This window comes from Oncorhynchus keta, chromosome 10 (assembly GCF_023373465.1).
Source record: "Oncorhynchus keta strain PuntledgeMale-10-30-2019 chromosome 10, Oket_V2, whole genome shotgun sequence".
NCBI classification, from domain to species: domain Eukaryota; kingdom Metazoa; phylum Chordata; class Actinopteri; order Salmoniformes; family Salmonidae; genus Oncorhynchus; species Oncorhynchus keta.
In genome coordinates this window covers 79,415,645-79,430,723 of record NC_068430.1, presented here as the reverse complement: position 1 = coordinate 79,430,723, position 15,079 = coordinate 79,415,645, and the positions used below count along the sequence as shown (strand labels likewise).

Here is a 15,079-nt window from a genome sequence, read left to right as displayed (position 1 = left end):
TATGAAGCCCTTATTATATCAGCAAGCAATGTAGATGTAGCAGCACAGTGACGAGAAGAGACAGGGAGGGTGGAACCAGCAGGTCTGAGACAAGGTAGCACGTCTGGTGAACAGGTCAGGGATCCATAGCCGCAGGCAGAACTACAGAACCTCGATTGGCAGCATGACTGGGGAGGGGACAGCCAGGAGTCCTGAAGCATGGCCCCTAGAGCTCAGGTCCTCAGGGGGGAGGGACAGACAGGAGTCCTGAGGCATGGCCCCTAGAGCTCAGGTCCTCAGGGGGAGGGACAGCCAGGAGTCCTGAAGCATGGCCCCTAGAGCTCAGGTCCTCAGGGGGAGGGACAGCCAGGAGTCCTGAGGCATGGCCCTAGAGCTCAGGTCCTCAGGGGGAGGGACAGACAGGAGTCCTGAGGCATGGCCCCTAGAGCTCAGGTCCTCAGGGGGAGGGACAGCCAGGAGTCCTGAAGCATGGCCCCTAGAGCTCAGGTCCTCAGGGGGGAGGGACAGCCAGGAGTCCTGAGGCATGGCCCTAGAGCTCAGGTCCTCAGGGGGGAGGGACAGCCAGGAGTCCTGAGGCATGGCCCTAGAGGTCAGGTCCTCAGGGGGAGGGGGAGGGATGGGGACAGAGAGGGGGAGGATAATCTCTCCATCTCTCTCTCTCATTTTGGATATAAAATGATTATTTCCTCTCTTCCAGTCATCGCTCCTCCTAAAACCATTCTGGAGGACCCAACAGCCACCCTCTTCCAGGTAAGCCCCCCCCCTACAGGTAAGGACCCAACAGCCACCCTCTTCCGGTAAGCCCCCCACAGGTAAGACTCTCCATGTCTCTAAAGAACAGAATGAAATTGGACTGGTAAACTTTATTTATTGTTGCTCCAATCAGTGTAAAGTATTAATTCGGGTTCTAGTGGGTTTGAAACAGCATGGAGACATGAACCCTACACAATAACACAACCAAGGAATTCTCATGTGCTTTAGAAAAATAAATGTCTCTCTCTGTTGCTCTTTTCTCTCCTCCTCCTCCTCCTCCTCCTCCCTCTCTCTGTTGCTCTTTTCTCTCCTGTCCTCCTCCTCCTCCTCCTCCTCTCTCTGTTGCTCTTTTCTCTCCTCCTCCTCCTCCTCCTCTCTCTGTTGCTCTTTTCTCTCCTGTCCTCCTCCTCCTCCTCTCTCTGTTGCTCTTTTCTCTCCTGTCCTCCTCCTCCTCCCTCTCTGTTGCTCTTTTCTCTCCTGTCCTCCTCCTCCCTCCTCTCTCTGTTGCTCTTTTTCTCCTGTCCTCCTCCTCCTCTCTCTCTGTTGCTCTTTTCTCTCCTGTCCTCCTCCTCCTCTCTCTCTGTTGCTCTTTTCTCTCCTGTCCTCCTCCTCCTCCTCCTCCTCCTCCTCCTCCTCTCTCTCTGTTGCTCTTTTCTCTCCTGTCCTCCTCCTCCTCCTCTCTCTCTGTTGCTCTTTTCTCTCCTGTCCTCCCTCCTCCTCCTCTCTCTCTGTTGCTCTTTTCTCTCCTGTCCTCCTCCTCCTCCTCTCTCTCTGTTGCTCTTTTCTCTCCTGTCCTCCTCCTCCTCCTCTCTCTCTGTTGCTCTTTTCTCTCCTGTCCTCCTCCTCCTCCTCCTCCTCCTCCTCCTCTCTCTCTGTTGCTCTTTCTCTCCTGTCCTCCTCCTCCTCCTCCTCTCTGTTGCTCTTTTCTCTCCTGTCCTCCTCCTCCTCCTCCTCCTCTCTCTGTTGCTCTTTTTCTCTCCTGTCCTCCTCCTCCTCCTCCTCCTCCCTCCTCCTCCCTCTCTCTGTTGCTCTTTTTCTCTCCTGTCCTCCTCCTCCTCCTCCCTCTCTCTGTTGCTCTTTTCTCTCCTGTCCTCCTCCTCCTCCTCCTCCTCCTCCTCCTCCTCCTCCTCCTCCTCCTCCTCCTCTCTCTGTTGCTCTTTTCTCTCCTGTCCTCCTCCTCCTCCTCTCTCTCTGTTGCTCTTTTCTCTCCTGTCCTCCTCCTCCTCCTCCTCTCTCTGTTGCTCTTTTCTCCTGTCCTCCTCCTCCTCCTCCTCCTCCTCCTCCTCCTCCTCCTCTCTCTCTGTTGCTCTTTTCTCTCCTGTCCCTCCTCCTCCTCCTCCTCCTCTCTGTTGCTCTTTTCTCTTCCTGTCCTCCTCCCTCCTCCTCCTCCTCTCTCTCTGTTGCTCTTTTCTCTCCTGTCCTCCTCCTCCTCCTCCTCCTCTCTCTCTGTTGCTCTTTCTCTCCTGTCCTCCTCCTCCTCCTCCTCTGTTGCTCTTTTCTCTCCTGTCCTCCTCCTCCTCCCTCTCTATGTTGCTCTTTTCTCTCCTGTCCTCCTCCTCCTCTCTGTTGCTCTTTTTCTCCTGTCCTCCTCCTCCTCCTCCTCCTCTCTCTCTGTTGCTCTTTTCTCTCCTGTCCTCCTCCTCCTCCTCCTCTCTCTCTCTGTTGCTCTTTTTCTCCTGTCCTCCTCCTCCTCCTCTCTCTGTTGCTCTTTTCTCTCCTCCTCCTCTCTCTCTGTTGCTCTTTTCTCTCCTGTCCTCCTCCTCCTCTCTCTGTTGCTCTTTTCTCTCCTGTCCTCCTCCTCCTCCTCCTCCTCTCTCTCTGTTGCTCTTTTCTCTCCTGTCCTCCTCCTCCTCCTCCTCTCTCTCTGTTGCTCTTTTCTCTCCTGTCCTCCTCCTCTCTCTGTTGCTCTTTTCTCTCCTGTCCTCCTCCTCCTCCTCTCTCTCTGTTGCTCTTTTCTCTCCTGTCCTCCTCCTCTCTCTGTGTCCATTTCTGCCCTACTGACCTTCACCACTGTTTGATCTGGGGTGAGGAGAGAGAGGGGAGGGATACAGAGGGGAGGGAGATATGGGGAGTGAAGGGGGCAGTATCTGATGTGTGAGGTTGCAAGGGTTAGATTCATAGGGAGTGTAGAGATCGCCACGATTACACCCTTAGAAGTACACACCAGTCTGGAGAGAGATTCTGGAGCCATCTCTCAGACAGACAGACAGACAGACAGACAGACAGACAGACAGACAGACAGACAGACAGACAGACAGACACTTCAATGACTTTGTGTGATGTCACAGAAGGAATGTTTCCCATCCCAGCAGCCCTCTGATAGCAGCCCTCCCCTCTGATAGCAGCCCTCCCCTCTGATAGCAGCCCTCCCTCTGATAGCAGCCCTCCTCTGATAGCAGCCCTCCCTCTGATAGCAGCCCTCCTCTATGGAGACGTCCAGGGTCTAAGGGAGCATGTTGTACCCATCCTCTGATAGCAGCCCTCCCTCTATGGAGACGTCCAGGGTCTAAGGGAGCATGTTGTACCCATCCCTCTGATAGCAGCCCTCCCTCTATGGAGACGTCCAGGGTCTAAGGGAGCATGTTGTACCCATCCCTCTGATAGCAGCCCTCCCCTCTATCTCCCCTGTCTATGGAGACGTCCAGGGTCCTGTTGTGTTCAGGGAGAGAGTGGTGGAATGTCTGTAATCCCATTGCTACACATTGTTTCTTTTTCAAAGAGTCTCTAATAATAGTCATTAACAGCTCTGTCCATAATAGAAACCAGAAGGACTAGAGGGAGGAGGTGGGAGAGAGGACTGAGGGGTAGGTAGAGGGGTGGGGAGAGGACTGAGGGGGGTGGGGGAGAGGACTGAGGGGGTGGGGAGAGGACTGAGGGGGTGGGGAGAGGACTGGAGGGGGTGGGGAGAGGACTGAGGGGGTAGGAGAGGACTGAGGGGGTAGGGAGAGGACTGAGGGGGTAGGGAGAGGACTGAGGGGGTAGGGAGAGGACTGGAGGGGGGTAGGGAGAGGGACTGAGGGGGTAGGGGAGAGGACTGAGGGGGTAGAGAGAGGACTGAGGGGGGTAGAGAGAGAGGACAGAGGGGGTAGAGAGAGGGGACTGAGGGAGAGGGGTGGGTAGAGGGGTATGGAGAGGACTGAGGGGGTAGGGAGAGGACAGAGGGGGTAGAGAGAGGGACTGAGGGGAGAGGGGGTGGGTAGAGGGGTGGGGAGAGGACAGAGGGGGTAGGGAGAGGACTGAGGGGGTAGGGAGAGGACTGAGAGGGTAGAGAGAGAGGACAGAGGGGTAGAGAGGACAGAGGGAGAGGGGGTGGGTAGAGGGGTATGGAGAGGACTGAGGGGTAGGGAGAGGACAGAGGGGGTAGGGAGAGGACAGAGGGGGTAGAGAGAGGACAGAGGGGGTAGAGAGAGGACTGAGGGAGAGGGGTGGGTAGAGGGGTATGGAGAGGACTGAGGGGGTAGGGAGAGGACAGAGGGGGTAGAGAGAGGACTGAGGGGAGAGGGGTGGGTAGAGGGTAGGGAGAGGACAGAGGGGGTAGGGAGAGGACTGAGGGGTAGGGAGAGGACTGAGGGGGTAGAGAGAGGACAGAGGGGGTAGAGAGAGGACTGAGGGAGGGGGTGGGTAGAGGGGGTAAGGAGAGGACTGAGGGGGTAGGAGAGGACAGAGGGGGTAGAGAGAGGACAGAGGGGTAGAGAGAGGAGAGGGGTGGGTAGAGGGGTAGGGAGAGGACAGAGGGGGTAGGGAGAGGACAGAGGGGGTAGGGAGAGGACAGAGAGGGGGTAGGGAGAGGACAGAGGGGGTAGAGACAGGACAGAGGGGTGTAGAGAGAGGACTGAGGGGGTAGGGAGGAGGACAGAGAGGGGAGAGGGGTGGGTAGAGGGGTAGGGAGAGGACAGAGGGGGTAGGAGAGGACAGAGGGGGTAGGGAGAGGACAGAGGGGGTAGAGAGAGGACAGAGGGGGTAGAGAGAGGACTGAGGGGGAGGGGGTGGGTAGAGGGGTAGGGAGGACTGAGGGGTAGGGAGAGGACTGAGGGGGTAGGGAGAGGGACTGAGGGGGTAGGGAGAGGACTGAGGGGTAGAGAGGACTGAGGGGAGAGGGGTAGGTAGAGGGGTGGGTAGAGGGGGTAGGGGAGAGGACAGAGGGGGTAGGGGAGAGGACAGAGGGGGTAGGGAGAGGAAAGAGGGGGTGGGGAGGGGACTGAGGGGGTGGGGAGAGGACTGAGGGGGTGGGGAGAGGACTGAGGGGTGGGGAGAGGACTGAGGGAGGACTGAGGACAGAGGGGGGTAGAAGGACAGAGGGGGTAGAGAGAGGACTGAGGGAGAGGGGGTGGGTAGAGGGGGTAGGGAGAGAGACTGAGGGGGGTAGGGAGAGGACAGAGGGGGGTAGAGAGAGGACAGAGGGGGGTAGAGAGAGGAGAGGGGTGGGTAGAGGGGTAGAGAGGACAGAGGGGGGTAGAGAGAGGACAGAGGGGGGTAGAGAGAGGACAGAGGGATAGAGAGAGGACTGAGGGGAGGGGCAGGGAGAGGACAGAGGGAGAGGGTGGTAGAGGGTAGGGAGAGGACTGAGGGGGTAGGGGAAGGACAGAGGGGGGTAGGGGAGAGGACAGAGGGGGTAGTAGAGAGAGGACAGAGGGGGGTAGAGAGAGGACTGAGGGGAGAGGGGTGGGTAGAGGGGTAGGGGAGAGGACAGAGGGGGTAGGGAGAGGACAGAGGGGGTAGGGAGAAGGACTGAGGGGTAGGGGAGAGGACTGAGGGGGTAGGGGAGAGGACAGAGGGGGTAGGGAGAGGACAGAGGGGGGTAGAGAGAGGGACAGAGGGGGGTAGAGAGAGGACAGAGGGGGTAGAGAGAGGACAGAGGGGGTAGAGAGAGGACTGAGGGAGAGGGGTGGGTAGAGGGTAGGAGAGGACTGAGGGGGTAGGGAGAGGACAGAGGGGGTAGAGAGGACAGAGGGGGTAGAGAGAGGAGAGGGGTGGGTAGAGGGGTAGGGAGAGGACAGAGGGGGTAGGGAGAGGACAGAGGGGGTAGGGAGAGGACAGAGGGGGTAGGGAGGAGGACAGAGGGGGGGAGAGAGGACAGAGGGGGTAGAGAGAGGACTGAGGGGTAGGGAGAGGACAGAGGGAGGGGTGGGTAGAGGGGGTAGGGAGCACAGAGGGGGTAGGGGAGAGGGACAGAGGGGGTAGGGAGAGAGGACAGAGGGGGTAGAGAGAGGACAGAGGGGGTAGAGAGAGGACTGAGGGGAGAGGGGTGGGTAGAGGGGTAGGGAGAGGACTGAGGGTAGGGAGAGGACTGAGGGGGTAGGGAGAGGACTGAGGGGGTAGGGAGAGGACTGAGGGGGTAGAGAGAGGACTGAGGGGAGAGGGGTAGGTAGAGGGGTGGGTAGAGGGGTAGGGGAGAGGACAGAGGGGGGTAGGGAGAGGACAGAGGGGGTAGGGAGAGGAAAGAGGGGGGTGGGGAGGGACTGAGGGGGGTGGGGAGAGGGACTGAGGGGGGTGGGGAGAGGACTGAGGGGGTGGGGAGAGGACTGAGGGAGGACTGAGGACAGAGGGGGTAGAGAGGACAGAGGGGGGTAGGAGAGAGGATCATGAGAGGGGTGGTAGAGGGGTAGGGGAGAGGACTGAGGGGGTAGGGGAGAGGACAGAGGGGGTAGAGAGAGGACAGAGGGGGTAGAGAGAGGAGAGGGGTGGGTAGAGGGGTAGGGAGAGGACAGAGGGGGTAGAGAGAGGACAGAGGGGGTAGAAGAGGGACAGAGGGGGTAGAGAGAGGACTGAGGGGAGAGGGGTAGGGAGAGGACAGAGGAGGAGAGGGGTGGGCAGAGGGGTAGGGAGAGGACTGAGGGGGTAGGGAGAGGACTGAGGGGGTAGGGAGAGGACAGAGGGGAGTAGGGAGAGGACAGAGGGGGTAGAGAGGGACAGAGGGGGAGTAGAGAGAGGACTGAGGGAGAGGGGTGGGTAGAGGGGGTAGGGAGAGGACAGAGGGGGTAGGAGAGGACAGAGGGGGTAGGGAGAGGACTGAGGGGGTAGGGAGAGGACTGAGGGGGTAGGGAGAGGACAGAGGGGGTAGAGAGAGAGGACAGAGGGGGTAGAGAGGACTGAGGGAGAGGGAGAGGACAGAGGGGGTAGGGGAGAGGACTGAGGGGAGTAGGGAGAGGACTGAGGAGGTAGGGAGAGGACTGAGGACGTAGGAGAGGACAGAGGTAGGGAGAGGACAGAGGGGGAGAGAGAGGACAGAGGGGGTAGAGAGAGGGAAAGTGGGTAGAGGGGTAGGGAGAGGACAGAGGGGGTAGGAGAGGACAGAGGGGGGTAGGGAGAGGACAGAGGGGGTAAAGGGAGAGGACAGAGGGGTGAGAGAGAGGACAGAGGGGGTAGAGAGAGGACTGAGGGGTAGGAGAGACAGAGGGGAGAGGGGTGGGTAGAGGGGCAGGGAGAGCACAGAGGGGGTAGGGAGAGGACAGAGGGGGTAGGGAGAGGACAGAGGGGGGTAGAGAGAGGACAAGAGGGGGTAGAGAGAGGACTGAGGGGAGAGGGTGGGTAGAGGGTAGGGAGAGGACTGAGGGGTAGGAGAGGACTGAGGGGGTAGGGAGAGGACTGAGGGGGTAAGGGAGAGGACTGAGGGAGAGGGGGGTGGGTAGGGAGGGGTGGGTAGGGGGTAGGAGAGGACAGAGGAAATTAGGGAGAGGACAGAGGGGGTAGGGAGAGGGAAAGAGGGGGTGGGGAGGGGACAGGTGGGGAGAGGACTGAGGGGGTGGGGAGAGGACTGAGGGGGTGGGGAGAGGACGAGGGAGGACTGAGGACAGAGGGGGTAGAGAGGACAGAGGGGGTAGAGAGAGGACTGAGGGAGAGGTGGGTAGAGGGGTAGGGAGAGGACTGGGAGGGGGTAGGAGAGGACAGAGGGGGTAGAGAGAGGGACAGAGGGGGTAGAGAGAGGAGAGGGTGGGTAGGAGGGGTAGGGAGAGGACAGAGGGGGGTAGAGAGAGAGGACAGAGGGGGTAGAGAGGAGGACAGAGGGGGTAGAGAGAGGACTGAGGGAAGAGGGGAAGGGAGAGGACAGAGGGGAGAGGGGTGGGTAGAGGAACAGGGAGAGGACTGAGGGGGTAGGGAGAGGGACTGAGGGGTAGGGAGAAGGACAGAGGGGGTAGGGAGAGGACAGAGGGGGTAGAGAGAGGACAGAGGGGGTAGAGAGAGGACCTGAGGGGAGAGGGTGGGTGAGAGGGGTAGGGAGAGGACAGAGGGGGTAGGGAGAGGACAGAGGGGGTAGGGAGAGGGACTGAGGGGGTAGGGAGAGGACTGAGGGGGTAGGGAGAGGACAGAGGGGGTAGAGAGAGGACAGAGGGGGAGAGAGAGGACTGAGGGGAGAGGGAGAGGACAGAGAGGGTAGGGAGAGGACTGAGGGGGTAGGGAGAGGGACTGAGGGGGTAGGGAGAGGACTGAGGGGTAGGAGAGGACAGAGGGGGGTAGAGAGAGAGACAGAGGGGGTAGAGAGAGGACTGGAGGGGAGAGGGAGAGGACTGAGGGGAGAGGAGAGGACAGAGGGGGTAGGGAGAGGACAGAGGGGGTAGGGAGAGGACAGAGGGGGTAGGGAGAGGACAGAGGGGGTAGGGAGAGGACAGAGGGGGTAGGGAGAGGACTGAGGGGGTAGGAGAGGACTGAGGGGGTAGGGAGAGGACTGAGGGGGTAGAGAGAGGACTGAGGGGAGAGGGGTGGGTAGAGGGTGGGTAGAGGGGTAGGGAGGGACAGAGGGGGTAGGGAGAGGACAGAGGGGTGGGGAGGGGACAGAGGGGTGGGGAGAGGACAGAGGGGGTGGGGAGAGGACTGAGGGAGGACTGAGGACAGAGGGGGTAGAGAGGACAGAGGGGGGGTAGAGAGGACAGAGGGAGGACTGAGGGTAGAGGGGTAGACAGAGGGTCAGAGAGTGGGGAGGGAGGGAGAGGTAAAGAGAGGACAGGAGAGGACATAGGGGGGTAGAGAGAGGAAAGGACTGAGGACCTCAGCAGACAGCACTAGAGATGTTTTTAACGGTCTCTGTCTACCTCTCTCAGGTAAACAGTGAGAGTCAGAATAATAACTGTCTGTCTCACCCTGTAATCACCAGTCTGTCAGTCATTACAGCCATCAGCACCATTTAAACCTTTCACTTTCAGGGCTTTGTGATTCAGGGTTGTTGTTTGTCTCTCGAGGTGAAGGTGTTTTCCCAACCGCTCGATGAGCCTTCAGTTAGTGGTCGACTTCAAACTGAACTGTGTGCCGCCATGTTTGGGGACGGTGGAAGAAGCTGTTTGAGTGTTAAAGTGGATTGAAACAGGCGTCTCTCTCTCTCTCTCTCTTTCTCTCTCTCTGTCTCTCTCTCTCTCTCTCTCTCTCTCTCTCTCTCTCTCTCTCTCTCTCTCTCTCTGTCTCTCTCTCTCTCTCTCTCTGTCTCTCTCTCTCTCTCTCTCTCTCTCTCTCTCTCTCTCTCTCTCTCTCTCTCTCTCTCTCTCTCTCTGTCTCTCTCTCTCTCTGTCTCTCTCTCTCCAGGCTGACCTGTTCCCTGCTGCCCTGGTCTACTTTAGCTCTGACGTCAAGACAGGTGCGTCTCCCTTTACCTCGGGTTGATTTCAACGTGTTGCCTTGGATGAGATGGTTCTGAAGGTGTGTTCTCTGTCCACAGAGAGTTACTTAGAGAGACATCTCCTGGATTCCAGTGTCTCGGCCCTACAAGCAGACGAGGCCATTGCTGGGTCAGTCTACTGTTGGCATTTAACAACCAAACAACATTTTATTTGTGTGAGAAGGAGAGGATCAGAACTTCCTGTTGGTGGAACTGCCCCGTCGTCGTGGCAACACGGCTCGGCTGTGTTTCCCCGGGCGACGGCTCTATTTTCCTGTCACAGCGCTGTCATCATCGGAATCCCTTTGAACGGTTCCGGCCAAACGCACGGACACCCCCACCTCCCCTCCTCTAAAGATAGAGCCATTTCCCCAATCTGACCCCCACCTGTTGCCCCCTCCACCAATGTCAATTCAATTCAAGGGCTTTATTGGCATGGGAAACATGTGTTAACATTGCCAAAGCAAGTAGATAATATATAAAGTGAATATATAAAGTGAAATAAACAATCAAAATGAACAGTAGACATTACACATACAGAAGTTTCAAAACAATAAAGACATTACAAATGTCATATTATATATATACAGTGATTTAACAATGTACAAATAGTTAAAGGACACAAGATAAAATAAATAAGCATAAATATGGGTTGTATTTACAATGGTGTTTGTTCTTCACTGGTTGCCCTGTTAAGCCCTTTAGCCAAATCCTAATTGGTATGTTGAAATTTATGTTCCCCAGTCGAGGACACACACCACCTCATTAACCCATCTCCCCCTTCATCCATCCACACCTGTCTTTACCGTTCCTCACCTCTCTCTCTCCTCCTGTCCCTCATTCCACTATTAGCCTCAAAGGGGATGCCAGGGAGGGAACCTTCTACCTCTCCCCTACTTCTGTGAGGGAGAGGGGGGGAGGGGGTAGATTGATATAGTGGAGGGAAAGAGAGAGAGAGGGACGTTTAAGTTATTGATAATGTGGCACCCGGGTCAAAGGTGAAATGTTCTGTCAGGGGAGGATGTGTTTGTTCCGTCTCCTGGACAGGAAGTCATGCGATAGTGGTGTCATGACCTTTCCTAACCTCTGAGGTCACTAGTCCTGGCCACATGAAAGAGCCTGAACCCCCTGGGACACACACACACACACACTCCGCTTCCCAAACACGTCCTCTGCCCATCTGGAGAGTCCAGAAATGTCTTTCCCTGAGTTGGGGGTCTAGAGAGAGATTGGTTTTGAGAATTTAAAGTACAGGAAGTGTGTGTGTGTGTGTTCAGAATACACATCTGATGAAATCCTGTGGACTGAATGCTCTTTCCTCTCCTCCATCCCTTTCTCTCTCCCTTCATTCCTCACCCTCTCTCTCCCCTCTCTCCTCACCCTCTCTCTCCCTCTCTCCTCACCCTCTCTCTCCCCTCTCTCCTCACCCTCTCTCTCCCCTCTCTCTCCCCTCTCTCCTCACCCTCTCTCTCCCCCTCTCTCCTCACCCTCTCTCTCCCCCTCTCTCCTCACCCTCTCTCCTCACCCTCTCTCTCCCCCCTCTCTCCTCACCCTCTCTCTCCCCCCTCTCTCAGCTGTATGCCCAGGTCTTCGCCCCCCTCCTCCTTCTCTTCCATGGTTACAGAGGAGCCCCTTCCAGACCCCCCCGCAGGGACCAGGGAGATTGAGGAGGAAGAGGAGCCAAACACACACAGCCAGGCCACCAAACCAGTCAGGACGGACACCGGCAAGGTCCCCAAGTGGCTCAAACTGCCAGGTACGCTACCAATCAGACCTGTTGAACTGATAAAGGGTTAAAGGGGTAGGTCACTCTAAAATGACCTATTACCTAACTGATAAAGGGTTAAAGGGGAGGTCACTCTAAAATGACCTATTACCTAACTGATAAAGGTTAGGTCACTCTAAAATGACCTATTACCTAACGGGTAAAGAGTTAAAGGGAGGTCACTCTAAAATGACCTACTACCTAACTGATAAAGGATTAGGTCACTCTAAAATGACCTATTACCTAACGGGTAAAGAGTTAAAGGGGAGGTCACTCTAAAATGACCTACTACCTAACTGATAAAGAGTTAAAGGGGTAGGTCACTCTAAAATGACCTACTACCTAACGGATAAAGGGTTAAAGGGGAGGTCACTCTAAAATGACCTACCTAACTGATAAAGGGTTAAAGGGGAGGTCACTCTAAAATGACCTATTACCTAACTGATAAAGGGTTAAAGGGGAGGTCACTCTAAAATGACCTACTACCTAACTGATATAGAGTTAAAGGGGAGGTCACTCTAAAATGACCTATTACCTAACGGATAAAGGGTTAAAGGGGAGGTCACTCTAAAATGACCTATTACCTAACGGATAAAGGGTTAAAGGGAGGTCACTCTAAAATGACCTACTACCTAACTGATAAAGGGTTAAAGGGAGGTCACTCTAAAATGACCTATTACCTAACTGATAAAGGGTTAAAGGGAGGTCACTCTAAAATGACCTACTACCTAACTGATATAGAGTTAAAGGGAGGTCACTCTAAAATGACCTATTACCTAACGGATAAAGGGTTAAAGGAGGTCACTCTAAAATGACCTACTACCTAACTGATAAAGGGTTAAAGGGAGGTCACTCTAAAATGACCTATTACCTAACTGATAAAGGGTTAAAGGGAGGTCACTCTAAAATGACCTACTACCTAACTGATATAGAGTTAAAGGGAGGTCACTCTAAAATGACCTATTACCTAACGGATAAAGGGTTAAAGGGGAGGTCACTCTAAAAATGACCTACTACCTAACTGATAAAGGGTTAAAGGGGAGGTCACTCTAAAATGACCTATTACCTAACTGATAAAGGGTTAAAGGGAGGTCACTCTAAAATGACCTACTACCTAACTGATAAAGGGTTAAAGGGGAGGTCACTCTAAAATGACCTATTACCTAACGGATAAAGGGTTAAAGGAGGTCCAAAATGACCTACTACTACCTAACGGATAAAGGTAACATCAGCAATTCTCCATCATTGTTAAAGAGTGTGACAGATCTAATTCCACCAGGACGGCAGGAAGCCTCGAGGTCAGAGTGTTGGGCCAGTAGCCTAAAGGTCGCTGGTTCATAATCCTGGACCGACACGGTGAACATCCTGCCGTTGTGCCCCTGAGCAAGGCACTTAACCCCCCGCTCACTCTGTGGATGTCTCGGGGGGAGTTAGGATTAACCAATTACACACTGCTACAAACACATTAACCAATCACACACTGCTACAAACACATTAACCAATTACACACTGCTACAAACACATTAACCAATCACACACTGCTACAAACACATTAACCAATTACACACTGCTACAAACACATTAACCAATCACACACTGCTACAAACACATTAACCAATTACACACTGCTACAAACACATTAACCAATCACACACTGCTACAAACACATTAACCAATCACACACTGCTACACACACATTAACCAATCACACACTGCTACAAACACATTAACCAATCACACACTGCTACAAACACATTAACCAATCACACACGGCTACACACTGCTACACACACATTAACCAATTACACACTGCTACAAACACATTAACCAATCACACACTGCTACAAACACATTAACCAATCACACACTGCTACAAACACATTAACCAATCACACACTGCTACAAACACATTAACCAATTACACACTGCTACAAACACATTAACCAATTACACACTGCTACAAACACATTAACCAATCACACACTGCTACAAACACATTAACCAATTACACACTGCTACAAACACATTAACCAATCACACACTGCTACAAACACATTAACCAATCACACACTGCTACACACTGCTACAAACACATTAACCAATCACACACTGCTACACACTGCTACAAACACATTAACCACACACTGCTACAAACACATTAACCAATCACAATGCTACAAACACATTAACCAATTGCTACAAAACACATTAACCAATCACACACTGCTACAAACACATTAACCAATCACACACTGCTACAAACACATTAACCAATCACACACTGCTACAAACACATTAACCATTAACAAACACATTAACCAATTACACTGCTACAAACACATTAACCAATCACACACTGCTAACCAAACACATTAACCAATCACACACTGCTACAAACACATTAACCAATTACACACTGCTACAAACACATTAACCAATCACACACTGCTACAAACACATTAACCAATCACACACTGCTACAAACACATTAACAATCAATTACACACTGCTCACAAACACATTAACCAATCACACACTGCTACAAAACACATTAACCAATTACACACTGCTACAAACACATTAACCAATCACACAACAAACACATTAACCAATCACACTGCTACAAACACATTAACCAATTACACACTGCTACAAACACAATTAACCAATCACACACTGCTACAAACACATTAACCAATCACACACTGCTACAAACACATTAACCAATTACACACTGCTACAAACACATTAACCAATCACACACTGCTACAAACACATTAACCAATCACACTGCACAACACATTAACCAATCACACACTGCTACAAACACATTAACCAATCACACACTGCTAACCAAACACACTGCTACAAACACATTCAATTACACACTGCTACAAACACATTAACCAATCACACACTGCTACAAACACATTAACCAATCACACACTGCTACAACACATTAAACAATTAACCAATTACACACTGCTACAAACACATTAACCAATCACACACTGCTACAAACACATTAACCAATCAATCACACACTGCTACAAACACATTAACCAATCACACACTGCTACAACAAACACATTAACCAATCACACACTGCTACAAACACATTAACCAATCACTGCTACAAACACATTAACCTACAAACACATTAACCAATTACACACTGCTACAACTGCACAAGCATTAACCAATCACACACTGCTACAAACACTGCTACAAACACATTAACCACACTGCTACAAACACATTAACCAATCACACACTGCTACAAACACATTAACCAATCACACACTGCTACAAACACATTAACCAATCACACACTGCTAACAAACACACTGCTTAACCAATTACACATACATTAACCAATACACACATTAACCAATTACACACTGCTACAAACACATTAACCAATCACACACTGCTACACACACATTAACCAATTACACACTGCTACAAACACATTAACCAATCACACACTGCTCACAAACACATTAACCAATCACACACTGCTACAAACACATTAACACATTAACACACTGCTACCAAACACATTAACTGCTACACAAACATTAACCAATCACACACTGCTACAAACACATTAACCAATCACACTGCTACAAACATTCACACACTGCTACAAACACATTAACCAATTACACACTGCTACAAACACATTAACCAATCACACACTGCTACAAACACATTAACCAATCACACTGCTACAAACACATTAACCAATTAACACATTAACCAATCACACACTGCTACAAAACACATTAACCAATCACACATTGCAATCACACACTGCTACAAACACATTAACCAATCACACACTGCTACAAAACACATTAACCAATCACACACTGCTACAAACACATTAACCAATTACACACTGCTACAAACACATTAACCAATCACACTGCTACAAACACATTAACCAATTACACACTGCTACAAACACATTA

The 15,079-nt window shown here is 52.6% G+C and overlaps 1 protein-coding gene across 3 annotated transcripts in view; it reads left to right on the top strand.

Moving 5' to 3' along the window:
* Positions 1 to 647: 647 nt before the first annotated feature.
* Positions 648 to 15,079, top strand: part of LOC127932454 (tether containing UBX domain for GLUT4-like) — a 30,048-nt gene continuing 15,616 nt past the window's right edge. Inside the window, exons 1-4 of one of the 3 annotated variants that reach the window (XM_052528069.1) lie at positions 658 to 750; positions 9,265 to 9,316; positions 9,398 to 9,467; positions 10,912 to 11,093. In XM_052528069.1, coding sequence (XP_052384029.1) covers positions 676 to 750; positions 9,265 to 9,316; positions 9,398 to 9,467; positions 10,912 to 11,093 — 379 coding nt within the window. In that variant the 5' untranslated portion in view covers positions 658 to 675. Of the gene's footprint in view, positions 751 to 9,264; positions 9,317 to 9,397; positions 9,468 to 10,911; positions 11,094 to 15,079 lie in introns of all 3 variants that reach the window. The other 2 variants (XM_052528070.1, XM_052528068.1) reach the window with 2 other exon arrangements.